This window comes from Choloepus didactylus, chromosome 3 (genome assembly GCF_015220235.1).
Source record: "Choloepus didactylus isolate mChoDid1 chromosome 3, mChoDid1.pri, whole genome shotgun sequence".
Lineage (NCBI taxonomy): Eukaryota > Metazoa > Chordata > Mammalia > Pilosa > Megalonychidae > Choloepus > Choloepus didactylus.
This window is the reverse complement of record NC_051309.1, coordinates 80,612,092-80,636,301: the sequence shown is the minus strand read 5'-3', so window position 1 is coordinate 80,636,301 and position 24,210 is coordinate 80,612,092. Positions and strand designations below refer to the sequence as shown.

Genomic DNA, 24,210 nt, shown 5'->3' with positions numbered 1-24,210 from the left:
AAAAACCTTCCAACTCTCACTATCCTAATCTAACTACTATTGGAATTTGATCTATTTCTTTATTTTCTTCTTGTTTTTTTCCTAATCCATGATTTTTAAGCTTTTCGTAATCAATTTTATATACTTGCGTAACCTCTAATCTACTAATATATCATAATCTTCTCATATTTTTAGTTTTCATAATTATAATATCTGAGTAAATGATCAAAATGATTAATATCACAATAAATATCTTAGTTCATATAGTTTTTTTCCCCCTGAATTTTGGATAATCTAACTTAGGCTAGATTCTCAGATGTCATTCAAAGGCTATAAACATTTTATAGCTCTAGGTGCTTGTTGCCTAATTTCCATATAGCGTTTAAATGATGAAGATATTTAAAATTAACATTTCTAAAGAACAGTCATTATAATAATTATGTCAAGTCACTTTTCTTCCTCAAAATCATCTGTATTTCTTAGCTCCAAGTGTAAGCTGATACATTCCAAGTACTTATTTTCTATTACTCCAAAGATACTATATTTTACCAACTGGAAATGACTTCATATTTGTACCAAGATATAGATGAAAAATCCTAACAACGATGGGTGGTTTGATGACACAAATTTTGATCATTCAGAGATGATTCCAATTTCTAATGAAAAGCTAGGACTAAATGCTAAATATTCCACTATGTTTTTATTCTTTCTTAGAATTTCAATCTCAATAATACAAATTGTAAAAACCCTTGACAATTCCACAATTTACAATTCTCAGTTTACAGGGTTCTACCATGAAACCTGTGCTCTTTCTTGCCACAACTGCCACAAACTGTGGATAATCAGCAGGCGGGGGTAGAGGGCAGTGCAGGGAAGGGAAAGCCATATGCCCCACATGGACTGCCATCAATGTATTTTTTTATGATACTAGAATTTCAACAACATTAATAATTTCATTTTCCAGATAATACTGTAGCACTTGCTAGAATTCACATAAAGTTATATATCATTATGGGGAGTTAAATGAAAGAAAAACCAAGAAATATACTTTGAAAGAACATAATGGAAAGTTTAAGGTGCTCAGCACAGTGCAAGTAATGGAGGTTTACCTGCAAAGAAAATATCACCTGATGATTTTGAAAAGGCAGTTTCAACTCAACTCTTTGTTATCCATTCTAATACACCAACTTTCTTCTCTGTACTAACTTAATATCTTCTATTCAGTTACCCAAGATAGAAATCTAGGGATCATATTTGACCCCTTCTGCTCCTTCACACCCACATCCAATTACTACCAAGTCCGACCACTTTTATCATCTCTAGGTTACATATTTCTCAAATTTGTCCCCCATATGTCACACACCAGTGACCTACTTGTATTTGGTCCTATTCACCAGTTACTGAGTGACCTTGGGCAAGTTTAAATTCTCTGAAGTCTGAGATTCTTCATTTATTCTAAAGATAATAACTACTTTGTAGGGAAGTTGTGAAAATTAAATGAGATAGTGTTTAAAATGTGCTTACTGAGCACCTGGAACATAGTAAATAACAAACAGTAGCCATTATTATCATCAACAGTGTCCTATTTTTCTCCCCTAGCCTACCTCAACAACCTCCTTCTTGGCTTACTATCTCTAGCCTTGCCCCTCAAATTTTTCCTTTACAAAGCCACCATGTAACAATAAAGTCAAACATATCATGCAGTTTTTCACCTCCTGCCTCTTTTTCCCACGTCTGTTTTTGTCTATCTTACTCCTATTCATCTTTTTAATGACTCCACTTCTCCATTTTCCCCAAGCCCCTGCTTCTAGCTAGCTAAATTAAATGCTTCTCAGTGCTGCCATAGGACCTTCAACTATCCTTATCACTGGACTTAATATGACATACTATGCTGTGTTACAATAATCTATTTATGGGTTCATCTTTCCATAAGATTGTGATATGGGAACACATCTGATTCATGCCTATATCCACAACTTACTGCACAGTGCTTAGCACACACAAGTGCTCAATTCGGTAAAATATTCAGATAATATTGAATTATTTAGGGGAAAAAAAAGCATTTTATTTTCTGTATCCACTTTCATTTGAAGTGCCTGGAAATTTTCTCCCTTATACTATAAAACCATCTATTAGTACATCAGAGCGTGTGTACAATTCATTAGTACCTACCTGCTCTCGAATCATATTTTTGTAGTGAGTCACAATGCTGTCATGTTGTTCTAATGTTTTCTTCACCTCTTCTTCTTTCTTATCTTCTTCACTGGACTTATAAATAGCCTTAGTTATAACACCTGTAAAGGAAAGCTGATTTAAAATGTTTTAAATATGTTAAACACTATTTTATTATGACAATCGGTAAAAACTTATGGCTTAACTTCATGACAGATAAGAGATAATCTTTCTTACCTTACTGAAAGCTGAAGGTGCTACAATGAGCTACAGACCAAGAGACAGGAAAAAGCTGCATGTGTCCAGGATATACATACACAATAAAATCATACGTACTTTCTAATGATTATCAATATACAGCGTTTTGTCTTACCTTCAAGTTCTTTTACCAGCTTCGTAAACTCATGATCAAATATCATGTATTCTGGAGTAGGAAAGTTTGGCTGTGGTTTCTGAGATGCTCTGGAATACAACTCATGTTTGCTAATAAATCCTAGTTTCTCTATGAAATTCTCTTTGCCAATCCGCTTCTCTATTAGTTGTTTTAATTTTTCTCTACCGAGAAAAGCATATCGAGATGTTTAGAAACAAAATGAAGTCCATAACAAAACAAAAGTTTGGTCTACATTATACTTTGGCAGAAAAAAGGTATCATCTCTTGATGACATTAGCAAGTCATTTTACCCTAGCATTTTCCTTTACTTACTTCTTGTAGTTCTCAAGTGAGTTATCATTGAAGTAAATTGAAATGCCCAACAAAAGGGCACATAAGCCTTGGACCAACTGTTCTTCCTCTCCAAGATTTTCTGCAATTTGTCCTGTCAGCTGAAATCTTTGTTAAGGAGGCTAATGATTCATAATGTACCCAGAAAATTTTATTTTGCAATCTGAGTTTGACATATACTTCATACAAGAAATCCTGTGTATATTCAGGCAGTGTGTGCGTATGTACACACACACTCAGAGCTTAAACAAACATCTTACCAGTTTAATGGTTTAAACTGTTGCAACACAGGTAAGATGGTGAAGAATTCAAACATGTTAGGCATAGTGTTACTGCCAATGGAGAGGAACAAATTTTAAAAGATAAAAAGACAAATACTTACAAGTATTTTACTAAAATGTAAAGGATACAAATGGAACATTGGCTGAATTGTGAAGAAAATGTGTTACTGCAATAGGACAGTTGCTTAACCAGGTACAAAGCAACATTAATAATCCAACTCTTGTCTGTATTTTGCTTCCCTGCAACAGATAAGTTGGCAGAAATCTATTTCCATTCATTTTATTTTTTTATACCCAAATTTGCACTAAGATCCCTCCCTTTATAAAAGATGTGCCAGGAATCCAGAAAAAAAAATTACTGAAAATGCATTTTTGTGTCCTACATACCCTGTACTTCCAAAAAATGAAAAGAGCAGATATTAAAATTTATTCATGTTCATAAGCACATGCTGTGTTATATAAAAATACTATTAGTGGGAAAAACCTAGTCTGCTAATGAAAGAATTTATGATATGAGTCCATAAAAAATATATCAATCCTAAAATGCTTTACAGTAACATAAATCTACCTGAAAATTTTGGTGCTGTTTCAATCAGGATTTTAAAAATAAGTTCCTGAAAACAGGACATATTCTACCTCCTTCAAAAAACATTAAGCAAAATACAAAGAAATAATTTCCTGAACCATTTAGCCAAATTCCATGGGAGAATATATTCTCTGCCAAGAAAATATATAAACCATGCTACAAACTCATTGACAACAGGCCAGACAATGAAAACTCACAAAAATGACTGAGAAAAGCTTCAAGAAAAACAAAGCTTATTTGGCAAAAAATGGAAATCTACACAGTAATGCATCATTTTGAGGTAATTTTGTAAAATATAAAAAATACAATTATTCAAAGACATAGACAAATAATAGATTTAAAGCAACCCTTACTGTGTTTTGAAAAATTTCTATGACCCACACTTTCTAATTTCAGGAACCTCAATATCAACACCTTGGATTTCTATAATCTATTTTCTATAATCTATTCAATTAGTGTTGAATTAAACAAGATCAAACTAGGCCTCTTCAAATGATTTGCCAAGTAAGCATTACTTAGTATGAATATACTTTTTATGTGATACATTATTTTTACTTCTCCTTGCCTCTGTCACTACTGTGCCCACAATATATATTCATGTTACCTATGAAAACTGAAGTTAAAAAGTACACAATTATTTTCAATTAACCTGTCATACAGAACTTACAACTAAGTACTCAAGTTATGTTTTTATAACTATGTTTTTATAACTTTAGTTATTTCAAGTTATCTATAAGATGTTTATTATTACATGGAATACTCATTTGCAGGTACCAAATATAGTATACACAAACATCATATATACAAGTGCATCCTATCAAATCACTGGCTAATGTCTAAGTAAACAAAAACAGAAGTGCACTCTTTCAAGGTCTAATTGAAGGATAAAGAGCAAAGTCAAATATAACCACTGAGAGATATAATGAAACATCCATTTAAAATAGCAACAAAAATGATAAAGTGTACTCAGGAGTAAACCCAATCAAAAAGGTACAAACTCTAAATGAGGAAAATTTTAACCATGGAAGCAGACATAAATGTTTAAAGGGCTCAAAAGTAGACATAATATATAGAAAGACACCATGTTCTTAGACAGGAAGACTCAACATCATGAAGATGCTAATTCTAAGTTCATTTGAAAAATTAATGTGATCCAAATAAAATACCAACAGATTTTTTTTTCTGGAACTAACCAACCTGATGTTCAAGTTCATATAGAAAAATACACAAGTGAGAATAACTGGGGAACACTGAAAAAAGTAAAAAAGAGTAATGAGGGGTTATACTATCTATACTATAGCTCATAGATCGGAATCAAGGGATAGAATAGAAAGACCAGAAATGGACCCATATACAAATGGGAATTTATTATCTGAAAAAGGTTGCACATAAACAACCATCAATGGGTCATGGATGAACTTAAGAGTCTTGGGACAACCAGATAGCTATCTAGAAAAAGATTAGCTGATCCATATTGCATGTAGTCCATTGAGAAAAATGGAAGACTTCAATGTAAAAAACAAAACCAGAAATTAGGAGATGAAAATATGATCAAATTCCATAAAATCTTGAAGTGAGAAAGGCCTTTCTAAATATGACTTAAAACGCAGAAGCCATAAAGAGCCTGATACATTCAACTATATATGGCCAAAACAAAACAAAAAACACTGTCAAAAGACAAATGACATAGTAGGAAAAAAAATCTGTGACGTATCACAGCAAAGGGTTAAACTCCCTAATATTAAAATGAGTTCCTACAAAACAATAAATGATTAACAACTCGACAGAAACACGGGCAAAGGATATGAAATATAAGAAAGGAAAGTTCATGGAAAAGTTTAAAATGGCCTATAAACATATGAAAAGCTATTCAACATTTAAGTAGGAGAAATGCAAACATAAACTCACTGAGATCATTTTTCACCTCAGAAGACTGGCTAAAATACAAAAGTTTGACAACACATTGTTGCTGAGGCTGTGAGGAAACAGGCACTCTAATATAACGAAATCTCAAAAATTGCTACTGGAAGTATAAAATGGTATTAAATGGGGGAAAAAAGACAAGGTACAGAACAGTGGATACATATTTTAAAAAAAGCACTTAAAGACTATAGAAGTGAATAATAGGAGGTAAGGCACTTGGGTAGGGATGGGACCAAGATTTCTAATCACATACCTTTTTATATTATTTTGATTTCTAAACCATGTTTTTGTGTTACTCAGTTTGAAAACACAATTTTTTAAAAAATGAACTGAGGCTTTAATTCTAAGAGAGGTGGTATGGTATCAGTGGAAAGGACATTTGGTTGGGAGTTAGAAGAACCAAATCTTATACTGTCCTACTTTGTACAAGTTCAAAATGCTGTCTGAGCCCTACCTTCCTCATTTAGTAAAGAGAGGCACAGTTGGATAAAATGATCTCAGTCAGAAAGGCTAAGAGCATAGTCTCTGATGCAAGAATGCTTGGATTTATATCTTGGTTCTACAACTTAATAGTCATGAAAATGTAAGCAATTTACTTAACTTCTCTTCCTCATCTTTCAATAGGATAATAGTTAATACCTACACCTGATAGGGTTATTAAGTGGATTAAATGGATAAATATATATAAAAAGCTTAGAATAGTGCATGGCACACAGTAAGGGCCTACAAACGTTAAAACTATTATTAAAATCCCTTCTAGCTCTGCATATCCATGATTCTACATACTAACATATTAAAAGCAGAACTAATGTCCCAAATTTAAAATAGAAAGCAGAATAGTTTGAACTGGGAAAAGCGAAAAAAAAAAAAACAAAAACATATATATATATATATAATATAATTGTTGGGATAATTTTTTTTTATCTCAGTGAAGTATAAGCAGTCCTTGTATTACTAAATTAACGGAAACTTGTGCATATTGGAACCATGCAAAGTGAGAACTGTCAATAATGCTCTTTTGTAAGACTATTTTATTTTGATGTTCAAACCATGATTTATAATAGGGGAAAAATAAAAGACAATGAAATGTCCAAAAATAAGGAAATGCTTAGCTATAGCTATGATACATATATTTAGCAAAATACTATGCAATCATGTAAGTGATGTTGATTTAGAGTCTAACATGGAAAATACTTATTAGAACCATGATGAATTTTATTCTATTTCTACTTTCTATTTTTCTAAATTTTTCAACATGAAAAGAAAAATAAACTATTAACAAGTGACACAAATAAACATATGAAAAAAGGCTTTAAAAGAACACAAATGCTATGGTATTTGTCCAGTGTACCATGATAAAGTGTTAAGAATAAGATCAATCCAATAAAATCCTGATCAAGCTGCTGTATCTTTCAAAAAAATAAAATTAGAAATTGTCCATTAGAAGCTATCAAAATATTCTATATATTGCTCTCCGATCATCTGATCAACACTTGGAAGATAAACTCCTAGAACACCTAAAAGAAAGCCATGTCCCACTTTCTGCCTAAACTGCACTCAGTTGTTTAGGTGTTTAAGTGTGTTGACCACTGAGGTGATTTGGAAAAACAACTGGAGACTGAAATTACAGTTTCATAGCATTCTGAGGGTTTAGTTTACTAGAAACCACAGATTTTACATGATGGAGGTAACCACAAACAAAATAACTGAAGCTAAATCTTTGACATAAGCTATTATGTTTCTTCTATTGCATTTTTGAAATCAACATTTCTCTTATTCCTACTTTGTGAAATTTCCCATTTTAATATTTTTGCACTGTTTAAAAAAAGCATTTCAACTAATATCTTAAACTTGTAGTGTTGGAGTACTAAAATGAGGTTCTAGAATATTTTGATCAGATTTACTTTCTAGGATTATGAAAATGGTCTACATTTAATTTTGGTGGTAGTTAGGAAGGTATTCAACCATTAAAACTCATCAGATTGAACACATAAAGTCTGTGAATTTTACCATGTATAATTTACATCTCCAAAAAATTCCCTTTTAAATGGTTGACATATATACTTATAAAATACTTACCCTAATATAAAAAATTCTGCAGTCTAAAGCAGCCAACTATGTGTGTGCAAGTTATTAACACCATGTTAAATTGTGCTCAGGCAAAAAGTTATAATTTACATCTCCAAAAAATTCCGTTTTAAATGGTTGACATGTATACTTATACTTACCCTAATTTAAAAAATTCTGCAGTCTAAAGCAGCCAAATATGTGTGTGCAAGTTATTAACATCATGCTAAATTGTGCTCAGGCAAAAAGTTACAATTTCTAATGGAAGGAAGGAAGGAAGGAAGGGAGGGAGGGAGGGAGGGAGGGAGGGAGGAAGGAAGGAAGGAAGGAAGGAAGTCAGTCAACCAAAACAACCAAAACCCAAAAACAAAACCAAACACAGATAACATCTACTCCTGTCCCCCCCGTTCCCACATCCCCAGCCACACACACACATAAAAAAAAACTAATCCCCAATGGTATCTGTAACCTACGGGTGACATCCAGAAAAATCCATATTTAATTGAAAGTCTTTCAAATTATGAAATTATACTTACTACTGTGCATTTTAAATAACCTAAGTAATAAAAAAAAGTCATCACATTCATTCACGTACTGTTGTTAACTAAAGACAAAATTCTTAACCCTAAATTTTACTTCCTTTGAAAAGGTTTTAGGGGAAACAAAGAAGCAAGTTTGGAAACAACACACAACAAACCCAAACCAAGCAATTCCAGACAGTGCAGGCATCCCCAGAAGAAGCACAAGTATAGCTTCAGATTCTCATTCCCATAGTTCTTATTAACACCATTATAATACACCATGGAGAAAAAATGGAAAGCCACTCATGATAGAAATAAACTTGCTGACCACATGAAAGTGTGAGTAGAATATAACTTCAAACAAGCAGTTAAAAAAACCAATCAGCAAAACCCAAGACAAAGAAAAAGCCTTGCTCATAAGAGGAAAAATGCCTAAGCTTAATCAGGTGATACATACCCGTCTGTCGATCTTATCACCCTGCAAATTATACATTAGAAAATATTCATAAGTATTACTACTTTAGAAAAAATTGAATCTAGAAAAATCTCTCAAATGTTTTTTCACAATCTCTCTAAAACATCCAAACTAATAATTTGCAGCAGGGTAGTTGTAACCTTTTATTGTACAGAAATGCTCACACATATTAGGAGATAAAGATAATTTCATAATGCTGCAGTTACTTACAGTTGGGAAGACACCACCATCTTGAGGATTTCTCATGTTCATTAATTTTAATTACAATGTTTAAGAGAAGTCTGTGGTGATGGTGGTCAGGCAATTAATTACTATTTGGGTTAAGAAAAGCTTTTTGCAACAGACAGCAAAATGAGAATTTAGCAACGTCAAATATTAAGTAAGGATATGAGTATTTTGGGGCAGAAAGAGAAAAATGATAAATCAAAGATAAAATAAGCTTTTAATAAAAGTAAACTGATTTTAAACAACACTCAACTTTCTTTTCACTATAATTAATTTTTAAGGTTTTATTTATAACTTTCTATGGATGATACTGATGTGATGGTTTTTTTTTTTTTTTTTTTTTTTTTGAGAAGTTGTGGGTCTGATGTTTCTTGAAGGAGTATATTGGTAAAAGTTCACAATAAGAAACAATTCAGTAACCATAGCAAAATTAAAAACTAAAGATGGACATGATACATTATCATGGGGAGGGAATAGGATAATTCTACTGTTAGAGTAGAGTACAGAGCAACTTCTGCTCTCCCTGAGTGACACTGAATGTTGATGACTTTATAGTTTTGCTGAAGGCTGAACTTGAATTGTTCAACAGCAAGTCACATGTGGGTAAATCATCTAATAGTAAGCGACATTTCTAAATGCCTAGCATCCACAATTTCACAAACCTTTGTTGTTCTCATTAAGTCTCAAGGAACTCAAAAACTTTTAGTTATGTTTTTCTACATCCTCCTCGGCAAACTATATGCCTTGGGGATGTAATGATTTGAAACCTCACAAAAATATCAAGGGGTGTACTTAAGCAATGGACTGGTATTTTTTGTTTTTTTTTTTTGATGCTCAGTTGCTCTATGGGGAGAGAAAAAGAAAAAGGGAGGTTCACAGCTATGAGCCAGGTTATTCTATTCCCTATCATAAACTGACCTGCATTCAGCTACTGAGAAGAGAAAATGATATCAAGAACACTGTGGATGATTTAAAAAGAAAACAAAAACCAAAAAATACCTTTCTGGCCAGAACATGTGTTTCCATGATGATATAGACCTTATAACTATTTGGTAAGACTATCCTTGCAACAATATTTATTGCTTTTTCCCCACAAAACTGTTTCTGGTTGCAATGAGTTTACAAGCAGTTAAATCTTTCTCTCTTTTCCTTTTCCATCTGCATCTACTAAGGACATCTTTAAATCCTTGTATCACTGTCACCAAAACGTATAGCTGAAACTTCTTTTCCCCCTAGAGAAGTGGCATAAAATACTTTACCTGTGAAAGGATGTTGGTGCACTGTTGCAGTAAAGAAACTGGAGGGTTGCCAATACTTGTAGCAAGTTGAACCCTGAGCAACTGTTCTTTCTGTGTAGCATTTCCTTGCAAAGCATGGGCAAGGGCCACAGCAGCACACCAGTTTGAAAGTGAATCAGTAGAAAACAAACCTCCACATAGTAACTGACCAGCTGAGACTGAATTACCTGTTGCTATAAACATGGCAAGAAGGTGATAATCATGTATCAGATTTCTACTGTACGAGAGTAGCCCAAATAAAAAAAATCAATGAGGTTGTTTTCTAAACACATAAATAGTATGAAATATTAAATACTATTAAAAGCTGTTAATTAATAGTGTTAAGTAACATTTTCAAAACAATAAAGCCTGCTTTCCAACCCAAAATGAAAGAAACATAGAAAGGTATCTTAGAAGAAAAGGAGCAGAACAAAGAAATACTAGAAAACAATTTAGGCATCAAATTGATGATGGTAATACTCTAGAAAATTATTAACTTAATTAAAAACTACATTCATAAATCAAATTCAATGAAAGGCCACATTTTAAATTATTCCACTATCTTCGGGGCCTTATTTTCACTTATTTTGAAAACAGATTTTGGTAAAATATAATTAAATAGACTTTCAAATTTTAAACAAATAAACCCCACAATTTATGTAATTAAAATGAGTCTCTTGATATTTCCAATTATCTCTGCCAAACTGCTGTTAAAGTTACAAAAGGTAAATATTTAAAGAATTCAACTCTGGTAAAATGAAATATTTAAAGAATCCATAAAAGGGCAATAACTCTAACCCATACTGGAATGTAGATCAAAATGTTAAGTTTGATTTAATAAAATTTATCTTTGCAGTGAAAATTATAATTAACAGCAGCTTCTATTTAAAATGTATCTATAAATATGCCAGATACTGAAGTGAATGTTTCACATAGGTAATTGCATTAATCCTCACAATAGTCCTAATTAAGTATTACCTGTAGAGAAGTTACACAACAAGAAAAATGGAAATTCTACAATATAAACTCTGATCTGACTCCAAAACTTGTTGTGTAGATTTTTCTTGAAGTCTTGGAACTCAGATATTTTTTAAGCCTATAAAGTATTTTAGGCTAAAGCATATAAAGATTCAATTAAAAGCTTTATTGGCAATTATTTACTTTTAAAAATAGAAATTAGAACGAAATTATTTACCATCAATGGTGGAAGGGAGAAGTGTTGACACAATTTCTCCTTGTCCTTTTTGGTTTTTATATAAGAAACACTGGAAACAATAGAGAACAGCACAGCGCAATACAAATGGCTGTCTTTCATTAACCATGGACATGAGAAGTACTACAATTGCTGGTCTGTTGCATTTAAAGAGAAAAGAACAAAATGAAACATTACAACCTTATTACACACATCAATAACTAGTCATTTTGGTTAACTGAAGAATCATAATAATACACCAGTAAGTTAAGGATTTTCATCTTAGTTTCAAGAAAAGGAAACTGCAGCTCAGAAAAGTGAAGTGATTTGCTTGCTTAAGGCACATAGCTAAAAACCAGCTAAAAAGTGGAAGAGATGATATCTGAAGTAAAATATCTACGTTCCAAAGATAACACACTTTTAAAATACCAACATATTTATCTTATCAGATAATTTCGAGTTTCAAAACACATAACTGACCTTCTTAAAAAATAAGATATAACATGAGATACATTAACAATCCAAAGTAATTTTTAACTTCCTCAGAAGAATCTTGATATTTCCCTTTTCCTACCTTGGTGGGTTTGAAGGTGCATTTACAGAAGCAAAGTAGTCTTGGTTTACTTGGCAGCCTCGAATAACTTCGGATACAGTATTAATAGTCTGTTAAGGAGGAGAATAAAGAACATTTAGAGAAAATAAGTCAAGGAAGGAAACCTGTTTTCCAAAGAAGAAAATCCTTCTGCTTTTTGCTTTTAAATGCCAAATGCAATATACCACAAAATCAGTGATAGCAGTACAATCTTGTAACACTTTCTCAAGATAAAAATTAAAACATTAAATGAAGACTTCCAATTAAAAATAACATTTAGTTCTTCTCCCTACCAAAACTTGCCAAAATAATAGAGAAGGATTTTTTTATTTTTGTCTTAATATTAACCCATAAGGACAAAGGGAAGATGAGTTGGGATTTAAACAAAAATTAGACTGAAAGCAGATAGAGGTAACAATTTATCAGAGAGGGAAAGGTAGTCTAAATGCCCATAGATAGGAAAATTAATGGGAATTGAGCCATTTTGTCCCACAGAACTCTGAGAAGCTCAACAATCATAAGCACCAAGTATCAGGAAGTTGAAGTGAAACTGAGCCAAACCCAGAAGAAATGGTTAAAAGTCTGTCCGTAAACCATCCCCACCCTCACCCCAACTTCGGTCTCCTCCCCTAGGTCACAGAAAATCAGAGGTTTGTTCTCTGGAGAAACTGAACATGAAAGGCTCCATACTTAATCATACCAGGGTGAACAGAGAACTGGGATACAGGATGGGGCAGAAAACAGGGAGACAAAGTAAAATCCACAGTCTGTCTACACTGTAGAACACTCAGTTCTCTTCCCTGACTTACTGGCAGGCAAGGGAATGGAGAAGTCTTCTCTGGAAAAATTGAGAGATAAGAACACATCCATCAACACCAATATTTGGTAGACTCCTATTAAAAGAGTGCCCTAATACCTGACATATATTCTTGAAAGACCACTAGTCTATAAGCCCACCTGCACACAGTACTTCATTCAGTTTTTTATTGCCTTAGGCAAATGTAAAAGAACCAAGAAACAGAGACATTTGAAAAAAAGGTTCTGATGAGAAGGAGACCAAGACCAAAACAAATAAGCAGAAAAAAAGAAACCCAGTGGAAACAGAGAAAACAAGGAACAGAAGAAAATCTCAAAAAAACTAAAATTAATAATTTCCTCAGAGATAAGTGATTCTATTTATAGAAAATAAGAAACAGATACTTTAAAATAAAATCAGAGAACAAAGAGCCACTCAAATTTAAAATGTAAATAAAAATTAAGTTAAGGATGAAGTTGAGAAAAACCTCCAAGAAAAGAGAATAAAAAATAAACTTGGTCCAGAAACTCTAACAATCTATTAATTGAGTCATAGAAAGTGAACAAAAAACAGAAGAGATTATCAAGTAATACCAAAAAAATCCTCAGAACTGAAGGACATGTCTCCAGTTTGAAAGGGCCCAGTGAATACCAAAAATAATTGGAAAAGAAAAAAAAAAAAAGGGTCCACAATACAGCACATCATCAGTAAATTTCAAAAAACCAGAAATAAAGACCACACAAGTTTCTGAGCAAAAGCAGATTACATAAAAAAGATTAGGATTCAGAATAGCTTCAGACCTCTTAGCAGTAACACTGTAATAATGTTTTGAAAGCCAATGATTTTCAATCTTGAATTTCAAACCAAGTCAAACATAAATTAACTATGAAGGTAGAATCAAAGCAGTGGGGAAGATAGGGAATCCAGAAAGCCAAGGAATCCAAGTCAAGAGAGATTAAAGGAAATCCTAGGAGTATGGAGAAGGGAAGACCCAGGACAAGAGTTTTGTCATAAAACTATAGAACAACAAAGCCAGATTGGAGGAGAAGGTAGGAGGGCTTCCAGAATAAGGTTGGGAGAAGGATAGGGATGATAAGGTTAAGTATATGATAGTACTGATATGAATAGATATATAGAAAACCAATCAATTGAAAAAAAGAACACAAACATAACTCAGGAAACAGGAAGGCATATACCAAAAAAAAAAAAAACCAACAAAAAAAAACAAAAGCGGGGGAGTGGAGGGCTATAGGGCTCTACATGGCTCAGCAGTGAATGTTACTAGTATAATCATAAAAATATAAACCCTATTGATTTAAATATAAAGCATGATAAAATCATCATGGAGCAACAGGAGGAAGTAAAATGGGAGGGTTATATTGAGGGGAAGAACGAAGTCTTTACCCGTCAAGGTGGAAAGTAAATTCTCTAGAACTGATAGATCAACAAAGAGCAGTAAAAGCTATCATGTAAACAGTAGTACTGAGAATGTCTGCCTCTGAAGAGTGGGACTTAAGGTTAGAAGGAATGAGATTGAAGATAGTAATTTTTATTATTATTTGCACTTTTAATGTGCATGTGTTAATGTGAGAAAAAGAAAAAAATAATTCAAATAAACTAAATCTTTCTTTTCCACAAACTAAGTAGGAAACAAAAAATACCATGTGTCAGGGAAGAAGAATTTACTACTCTGAGTAAGACCAAGTCACATTATTCTCAGAAGTGAAAACCTAATCCATACTGTGAACCCTGTTGAAAACAATAAAATTAACGAGAAATCTTCTTGGATGGATCTGCTAGACTTCAACATTATTTATATACTATAAAGTTTGAGGAATGAATACATGTTTTGGAATTGATACTGTTATCTTTATGCCAATTTATATTTTTGTAAGATCAATAAGGAATTTAATATATAAAAATGGTTAACTATTATTGTTTTTCCTTCAGTTATTATCTAATTCTTCCTAGGACTCCTGACTTCAACTTTCTCAGAGCAGCCTCTGTCTTAATTTGGTTTACCTCAGTCAGGATATCAGCAGGAACCCCAGTAGCCATTAGGATAGTACAAAGTTGCTGCAATAATCCACACTGGAACATAGCCTTCTGGCAGCTACTGGTAGCACCAGGAGGATTATTGGGAGATACCAGCACACGAACAAGCTGCAAGAGGAACAGAAAACAAAATTCGTCTTTTAACCATTTATAAAGGCTTGAGGCCAACTTGATCTATATGAACAAGAAAATCTATGTGAAGGAATCCCTTACTTGACCAGCCAAATCTAGGTGCTCTTTCCTTTGTGTTCCCATGGCAATAGTTCTGTCATGGTACACAGTACATTATGCTATCTAAGTTTTTGTCTCCCTGAGGTAATTGTGAACTCCTAGAAAGTAGATACTGTCTTACTCACGTCTGTATTCCAAACAACAAGCACAGTATTTGTAACATGGTACATGTTCAACAAATGAACAAATGAAGAAGTTACATGGCGGCAGATTTCTTATCAAAGTAAGGATGAACTATCTAGTAATAGAGAAGTTCTGAAAATAGAATGGCTGAAGGTGTGTCAAACTCACCCAAAACTAGAAATATTTAGAGAGGCTACAACTAACTGGAGATGTGGGAGAACATTTATACATTAGAAAAGAGCTGCCTCATTAATTCTTAATGCTAATAAATCCCTAAGAGTCTATGATTTGTCTGAATCTGATCATGAAATTTCAAAACATGAAGAGTAAACCCAAACCATTTAGCACACTTAAATCTTCAAATAATTTTAAATATATCTTGCATTTTAAAACTCGAATTATCTGTTTGTGTGTACAAAACCTTGCAATATCAAGATCAAATAGAATACTTACAATACTTTAACGACAAAGTGCTATACAAATGTTACCCATTATTTTCTAGTAAACAGAAATCAACAAAATATAACAGACTAGACTAAAATAATTTTATTTATATAGTTGGTGCATATCACGGATAGTGACTTCACTAAAAAACTTTTTTTGTGCGAGGGAGCTAAGTATAAAAAAATTTAAACAGGTTTGAAAAGCAATATTTTTATTGGTGGCAAATAAAAAGATGACAAGGAATCACTGGAATTTGGGGGAAAAATGCAACTAGTAGTAGTCATATCATCGAGTAAGGACAAAATAGAATAGTTAGATGTTTTCATGTGTGATTTGATGGCTAGTCTAAGAATGAGGTGATTAATAAATTGACGTCACAAGAGAAAGACTTAATGATTATACCTCTGGTTCTTGTCCCTAGAACTCTCTAGGTAGGACGTCTACGGTTCTTCATTTTATTTTTTTAAATATTACCCTTTCATCCCTACTTTTTTTTTTTTTTTTAATAGCATCTATGGCAAATCTCAGGCAATATGTCATTTCTCCCATAAATAATTCTGTATGCATCTCTGATAAGGATTTTTAAAACATAATCATGATGCCATTATTACAGCTAACAAAATTAACAATTTCTTAATATCATCTAATATCAACTAGATATCTTCATTGATGGTGGGAATAAAGAAAAAGTAATTATCATCAAATTTCTAGATGACCGAGAAGTAGAAAGGCTGGTTTGAGAAAAAGAGATGAGAAGACAGGGAAGGCATACTAACAACATTCAAATACATAAAGATATTATCACAAGGAATAGACCTGTATTGTTCCAGAGAGCAAAGACAGCGGACTGTGCTGGTTTCAAACTGTTATGCACTCCAGGAAAGGCCATGTTCTTTTAATCCAATCTTGTGGGGGCAGACATATTGTGGGTGGGACCTTTTGATTAGGTTTTTTTCCATGGAGGTGTGACCAACCCAGTTGAGGGTGGGACCTTTTGATTAGATTATTTCCATGGAGATGTGATCCTGCCCATTCAGGGTGGGTCTTGATTAGTTTACTGGAATCCTTAAGAGAGCTAAAAGCTGACACAGATCCAGATGCAATTTCAATTTCAGTGACTTAGAATTCAACCATGGTTATTACTAGAGAGAGCCACCATCCAGTTTTTTTGACGTCTACAACTTCAGAGATGCAAGAGCAATACAGAGCTATTCAAAGATCCACAGAAATCACTAAAGGGCTAATATAAAAAGAAGGAGACTGGTACAAACTTAAGAGATTTAGAGAAGGGGTACTCAATAAAGGAATAAATAAGTAAAATACCTGAAAGAACTTCAAAATTTCTCTGATGTAGAAATTATTTTGGATCCTACTATCCTTGCTTCTACTATCTTCTATCACTTGGCTTTTAACCATAAAATGAATACAGTTACAGGTCACTTTGTCAAATTAACTGTTTTACTGGACTTTAAAAGTTAGACTATTAAATTGTAAGGACAGGGCCATTATCGTTCATTTCCAAGCATTCAGAACCTGACTCTAAATAAATGTTTATTGAATGAATTTATTTGTAAAACTTAATATTTTGAAATTAAAATTTATATTAGTGCCCTATTTGATGAAAGCAGATTTCAAAAATTCAAATCAACAATCTAACCCATTACTCTCTAATGTAAAAACCATCAGAAAATTATATAACTGAATTTTCTTTAAAATAATAATATAGGGCAAGAGAGGGGAATAAAAGATGAAATAAAATTGTCAGATGTTAGTAACTACTGAAGTTCAGTGAGGATGGGTGTGTGTTTGGTAGGGGTAATCTCTATCTCTGTGTATGATTGCAAATTTCCATATTAAAAAATTTTTTTAAGCCCACCTGAAGCCAACTGAACATACTGGATTTATGAAACCCAAGCAATTTTATTTGCTTTGAAAGGATCATTGTCAAAGTTTATATCACATTTCTATCTAAGGACAGTATACCTGTAACATTAGATGCAGATTAGTCACTTTTTGTGCAGACCAGCCAGAATTTTCATCTCCAACTTCAAACCAAGGTTTCATACGTTGAATATAAGAGCCTTCTTTAAAAAAATTTTGATTGGAATTGTTGTTTTTTAACAAGTTTTGGAGCAAAATCAAACAATCTTCCACTACTATACCTGGGGAAAGAACATAAAATGGAAGTGTTAGGGCTGATAAAACCTGAAGGAAAATTCAATTCCCATCCTTATTTCTCTATGAAGCACCTGACAATGTTGTTTCTTTTTCTCTTCCTCTGCACTTCCTCTTCTCTAAGCTTCTAAAACACTACTCTCTCCTGATTTCCTTATAGCTCTCTGGTCATTTCTCAGATGGTTCCTGCTCTCCAGTGTTTCATCCTATTTCCTCTTCTTCACTTATATTATACCACTCTCCAAGGCAGTTTCATCAACACTACAGCTGCCACTATTATCACAGTTAAAGCTTTCCAACTGATCTCTACTGTTACCAAATGCTGAATTAACCAAAGATCTCCATTTCCTCTGTAAAGCATAATGACTGATGCTGGATTCTTAATAGCTGATAGGCTCTCTGGTGCACCCATAATTTCGCTTCTGCTATTTGAGCTGTATGTTTACAAGAGTAAATTACTTCTGTACACAAATCTACCATGCTATCTGCACTATTAGTTAAATATTATGTAAACTGTCAAAATATAAGTGCAAACTTGTGAAAATCAAGTTAAAGTTTTTAGAAAACTTCAATGAAATCAAGTAATCAAAAAGAGCTGTCATATTAAGGATAGGAAATATGATTCTAAAAGATAAGAAAAGTAATTGTAAAAATCCTAAAAGATCTGGCACTTCATTTTAAAGAAAGCAAAATGGAAATCCTACATGACATATTTATAGATGATGGGAAATAACCATATTCAAAGAAAAGGTTCTGTCCCTAAATTAAAAGATGAGTACATAAATGTACATTGCAAAGTGTTAAAATAAAATGCTTAAAGTGTACATTTAAAATAAACGTTAAGAATCCCGCTTTAACCATTCCTGATTTCTCCAAATTAGAGGTTTCTTTACCTTGTATTACTGAATCACGTGGATGGATCCTCACCTCTGCCTCTTATGCAGACCATAAATCTCCATTAAATAAGATCTGCCATTAGGACCATCTGAAGTCTCCAGAGGAAAAAAATGTCAAAGCTTTCACAATCAGGTAGGTCTTCCTTCCAGAGTGCAAAGTGAATTCTAGAGTCTCAATGGTCCATTATCCTAGAGGGAACCATTGGAACTTGTCTTAGCAACCCTAAAGACCAGCTAATTCTACCTTGCCTTAAAACCTTCATTGCCTTTGAAAATTTACACCTCTTTGGTTATCTGCACTCTCCTATTTTCTCATCTCTTAATGCTTTGTACTTCTTCTCCCCTATTTTCCTTCTTTTAAACTTTCTCATTATACCATCTCAAACTCCCAAATATTGGTTAATAAAACCTACCATACCAGCAATTACTTTCTTTTCTTTAAAGAATCTGTCTTATCTTGTAACCTTTTCAAATGAAAGAAGTTCATTTTCTCAATGCCATATACCTTGGAGACCATATCTAGAGACCACAGTTCTTTTACCCTCCTTTAAAAAAACTCCTTTTCCCTTGAGGGTCAAGCCACTTGGCTCTACCACCTCCTACTACTCTTTATTGTAGTTATGAAACAAATTACTGGTCACTACTATTTGTTCATTGGAAAGTCTTTCATCTCTCTCCAAGTTCTGCTGTCACTCTTGATTTCAACTTCAGTGACAACCCATCTAACACCTGACCTCTCAGTTCCTTGACCTCAACTTCGCTGATAATCCTCCACCCTTTATTAAATCCATCTATCTTAACGGCTCAAGTATTCTCAACATATCTGTTCTATGACTTCCCTTAGACTTTCAGCCCATTAGTCTTTTTTAGAAAACTCCATCTGCCTTTACTTCCTTCCCTATCTAGTTTAGATTATATAGATCATTATTTCCTCCACTCTACAGATAATATCCTAAATGCTCTTGTCTCACTATCTTTTTATACAATCTTTCTAAAAAGGCCCAACCTTGTAAAAACTATCTGTGGATCACACTCCCCTTTGTCCAGTGTATGGATAGATGAGTAGAAAAATGGGGGCACAAAAAAAAAAAAAAAAAAAAAAAAAGCACCCAGTGTTCTTTTTTCCTTTAATTGTTCTTCTTCATTTTAATTTTTATTCTTATTACTTTCGTGTGTGTGGTAATGAAAATGTTCAAAAATTAATTTTGGTGATGGATGCACAACTGTATGGTGGTACTGTGAACAACTGATTGTATGCTTTGCATGACTGCATGGTATGTGAATATATCTCAATGAAATTGAATTATTAAAAACAAAAAACAAAAAAAACTATCTGACTTCTCCACATATGTGTAGGGAAAAAACTCATATAATCAAGCAGTGTACACCGCTATAAAATCATGATAAACACCCTCAATGGGGCAGGCTCATCTCTGCCTGGAAATCATGCCAATTACAACAGTCAACCAGTTCTCTTATTCTCCAAAAGACTATCTGAAACCTCTGTAATTCTCAACTATATCCTCCCCCATTCACTGTCAGCATGTGATCTGCCTTCAACTCATCTCCCTATCACCAAACCACTAAAACCTACCTGCATCTTTCCTATGCCTTCTCTGTGTTGTGATCGAAGATGTGTTTCTTTTCCTATCTAAAGCCAATTCCTATATCTCTATTCCAGATTTCATTCTTTCTTGCCTTTTACAGAAATTATGCACCACCGATTGTCAACTCTCTATCTTGTATTTTCTAATCTCCTTCTCTATTTACTTTACAACAGTTCCAGTTTCTGCCATTTTAAAGAAAAAGTCCTCATAGACTAAAGGAGAAAAAAAATCACCTAATAATCTCTATAGAAGCAGAAAGAAGGCATTTACTAAAGTTTAAGACTCACTGGTGATTAAAAACTCTTAGAAGATCACATCATACTTAATGGCAAAACATTGTCACCATTCCTGTTAAAAGTCACTAACTACTAAATATGTACTAAATACTCTACTAAATGCAATAAAACCAAAAGAAAAAAAAGAAAAAGAAAGAAGTGGTATAAGAATTGAAAAGGAAGAGTGACATCAGCAAGACAATGGCATAAGAAGCTTCAAATGCACTCACCCCCACAGAAACATTGAAAAACAAGTAGAAGCTGTCACAACCAACTCTAGAACTTAATCTACAGAACCTTTCAGATTCTAGAGAATCCTCCAGAACTCTGGAAGACAATCAAAGGTAGACAGCAACCGAGTCAATGCTGAATCAAGGAAAGGACAACCTAAAACCAGCAGGACAGCTGAGTGGCACATTTACTTGCCCTGATCCCATGCCTCCCTAGTTTGGCTGTCCATTGTGGGACAGCAGCCTGTGTTTCCAGTGCACGTTCTGGGTATCTGGTTATAGGGGAGCAGAGCACAACAAATGAGCAGTTTCAGTGTATATGAATGACTCATGAAGCTCTTCTGTTCTGCCTAACCTGGAACACACCGGGGGCAGAGAAGCAGTGCAGAAAAGTGGCACAGACAATAAGTAAACCACAGCTATCTGGGATGAAAGATTGTGGTTGAGACATAAAATACAGTGCCTGGGGTATAGGAAAAAAAGCTACCAAGAGAGTTTTCTGGGGAAATGAGGACACTCAAGAACATCTGTGCATTCTGCAGAACTGTGACGGCCATGCAAATGCTCAGGGCAAGACGCACATCCAAAAAAGACCTGAGGAGACCCTAAGCACTCACCTTGGGCTGATTTATAAGCTGGGATAAGCACTGAAAGAGACTGACAACACAGAACCAATTTGTATAGACTAGGAAAGATTTTTTGTTTGTTTAGTTTTTGTCTGAGCTCCTGACATTCAAGGAAATCGCTGGTGAAACATTAACTGAATACAAACTAAAGGAAAAGAGACTTCAGTGATCACATACAACAAGGAATACAGACTTTACAAAAGCAGTTTGGAAAAACTGCAATACAAACAGACTATTACAGCCTTCACTGTTCAAAAGAAAAGAAAAAGCAAACCCTGGAGAAGAGGGAGAATCTGATTGCCAGAGTTAACACATATTTAAATGTCTAGATTTCAACAAAACATTACGTGGCATACAAAGAAACAGAAAGGATGGCTCCAAATTCCTACAAACACACAAATTTCCTAAACTGACTCAGGTAGAAACAGATCTCCACAGACCTATAACAAAAGATTGAATCAGTAATCAAAATCTTCCCAACAACAAAAAGACCAGGACTAGATGGCTTCACTGGTGAATTCTACCAAATATTCAAAGAAGAATTAACATCAATCCTTCTTAAACTCTTCCAAAAATTGTTAACTAGAGAATACTTCCTAACTCATGCTATAAGGCCAGCATTATCATGGCACTAAAGTCACATAGAGATAGCATATGAAAAGAAAATTACAGACCAATTTCCACTATGAATACAGATGTAATAATTCTCAACCAAATACTAGCAAACTGAAGCCAATAGTGTATTGACAGGATTATAAACCGTGACCAAATTGGATTTATCTCATGTATGCAAGGGTGACCCAACTTAAGAAAATAGATCAATATAAAACACCAGATTAATAAAATGAAGGAATAAGCACATGATCATCTCAATTAATGCAGAAAAGGCATTTGACAGAATCCCACAACCTTTCATGATAAAAACACTTAGAAAGTGGGAATAGAAGGGAACTTCCTCAATATGATAAAAGGCATTTACGAAAAACCCACAACTAATACTTTCAATGGTGAAAGACTAAAACCTTTCCTCTTAAGATCAGGAATAAAACAAGGATGTCTGCTTTCACCACTGCTATTCAATATTGTTACAGAAGTTCTAGCCAGAGCAACAGGCAAGAAAAAGAAAAAAAATGCATCCAAATTGGAAAGGAAATAGTAAAATTACCTCTATTCACAGCTGACATGATCCTTCATACAGAAAACACCCAAAATCTACAAAAAAGCTACTATAATAAATAAAAAGCTTTTATTTATAAATATATTTATACATAAATATTAAAAGCATTTTATTTATTAAAGGCTTTTATTAAAAAGAGTTAATATTCAGCAAAGTTGCAGGGTACCAGAGATATATGCAAAAAAATTAGCTCTGTTTCCATATGCCAACAATGAACAATCAAAATGAAAATCAAGAAAACAATTCCATTTACAATAGCATCAAAAAGAATAAACTATCTGGGAATAAACTGAACCAAGGAGGAGAAAGGCTTGTACACTAAAAACTGCAAAACACTCCTGAAAGAAATTTAAAAAGATTTAAATAAATGGTAAGATATACTGTGCTCAAAGATTGGAAGACTTAATATTGTTAAGATGTCAATACTACAAAAAGCTATCTGAAGATTCAATGGAATCCCTATCAAAATTCCAGCAGCCTTTTTTTCAGAATTAGGAAAGCTGACTCCCAAATTAAATGTTTAGGAATATAATGTAGAGAAAATTCACATACAAGTTAACACTTAAAGAGCACTCTTACAACAGTTCATATTAGCAAAAATAGTCAATCCAATAATAAAATAGCTCTTAATATATTCATACTGCAAAATTATATATAGCACTTAAAATGAATAAACTAGATTAACATATATCAACATATATCTCAAAAATATAATGTATAAAAATGGCAAGTTATATTGAGAAGGATAGTTTTTATCTGGTTTGAAATTTGTAAAATAATCCTATATACATGTTATGCATATACATATACATAATACATATGCATCACATATGTACACAGACACACACACACTCTATTTGCTAACCCCAGGTCAATATGTGCTAACCGATCTCATTTTCCTCTACTAGCCTACTGCTAGGTTTTTGGATCAACCCTCTCATTAAAAAACAACTGAAAATACTGAATTAAAAAAAGTCTTAAAAGCAATCAAGAGCTGACAGTTTAGCAGGCTAAAACTGAAGAGTAAATGGATATTCAGACAGGTAAATAAACATAAAAGTAGCTTTGGCCAGGAGTACATTTCTTGACTAAACTGAAACTTTCATTTTGACAGTCCCATCAAGAAAAGGGAAAATAAATCAAATGGCTTATACAAGGTGGAAAATCTATTAGAAAACTCTCCACAGAATAATCTGAGACCTCAAAGGGCTACATCCTTAGGGTAAGAATTAACCAAAAGTTAACCAGCCCTCACAGGTCTGCAGAATGGGTTTGTATTAGCTGAGTATTCCGGGAAATCCCCTGAACCTGAATTAAGGTTGCCCCAAACAAATTGCAACTCCAGGGCTTGGCAGAAACAAATATACTGTTTCTTGGAAAGAAAGAGCTTTCACCCTAGACTAATAAATTCCTATAAACAATTCTGCTTATCACAAGGACTAACACACAAAGATAGCCAGGCACACAGAGAACATGGTACCACTTGCAAGAACCAGAAGAGCAAAAATACCAGACCTGCAAAACCTTAGGATATTGTAATTATCAGACAGAGACTAAGATA

General features: G+C 33.5%; 1 protein-coding gene across 4 annotated transcripts in view; it reads right to left on the bottom strand.

The window, feature by feature from the left end:
* Positions 1 to 24,210, bottom strand: part of USO1 (USO1 vesicle transport factor) — a 121,389-nt gene that overhangs the window by 32,056 nt on the left and 65,123 nt on the right. For 3 of the 4 annotated variants that reach the window (XM_037829999.1, XM_037830001.1, XM_037830002.1), the window contains 10 exons: positions 17,647 to 17,825; positions 14,833 to 14,973; positions 11,997 to 12,085; positions 11,426 to 11,580; positions 10,213 to 10,424; positions 8,711 to 8,731; positions 3,286 to 3,396; positions 2,858 to 2,976; positions 2,525 to 2,706; positions 2,152 to 2,273 (listed from right to left, as the gene is read on the bottom strand). In XM_037829999.1, coding sequence (XP_037685927.1) covers positions 2,152 to 2,273; positions 2,525 to 2,706; positions 2,858 to 2,976; positions 3,286 to 3,396; positions 8,711 to 8,731; positions 10,213 to 10,424; positions 11,426 to 11,580; positions 11,997 to 12,085; positions 14,833 to 14,973; positions 17,647 to 17,825 — 1,331 coding nt within the window. The remainder of the gene's footprint in view (positions 1 to 2,151; positions 2,274 to 2,524; positions 2,707 to 2,857; positions 2,977 to 3,285; positions 3,397 to 8,710; positions 8,732 to 10,212; positions 10,425 to 11,425; positions 11,581 to 11,996; positions 12,086 to 14,832; positions 14,974 to 17,646; positions 17,826 to 24,210) is intronic. The other variant, XM_037830000.1, reaches the window with a different exon arrangement.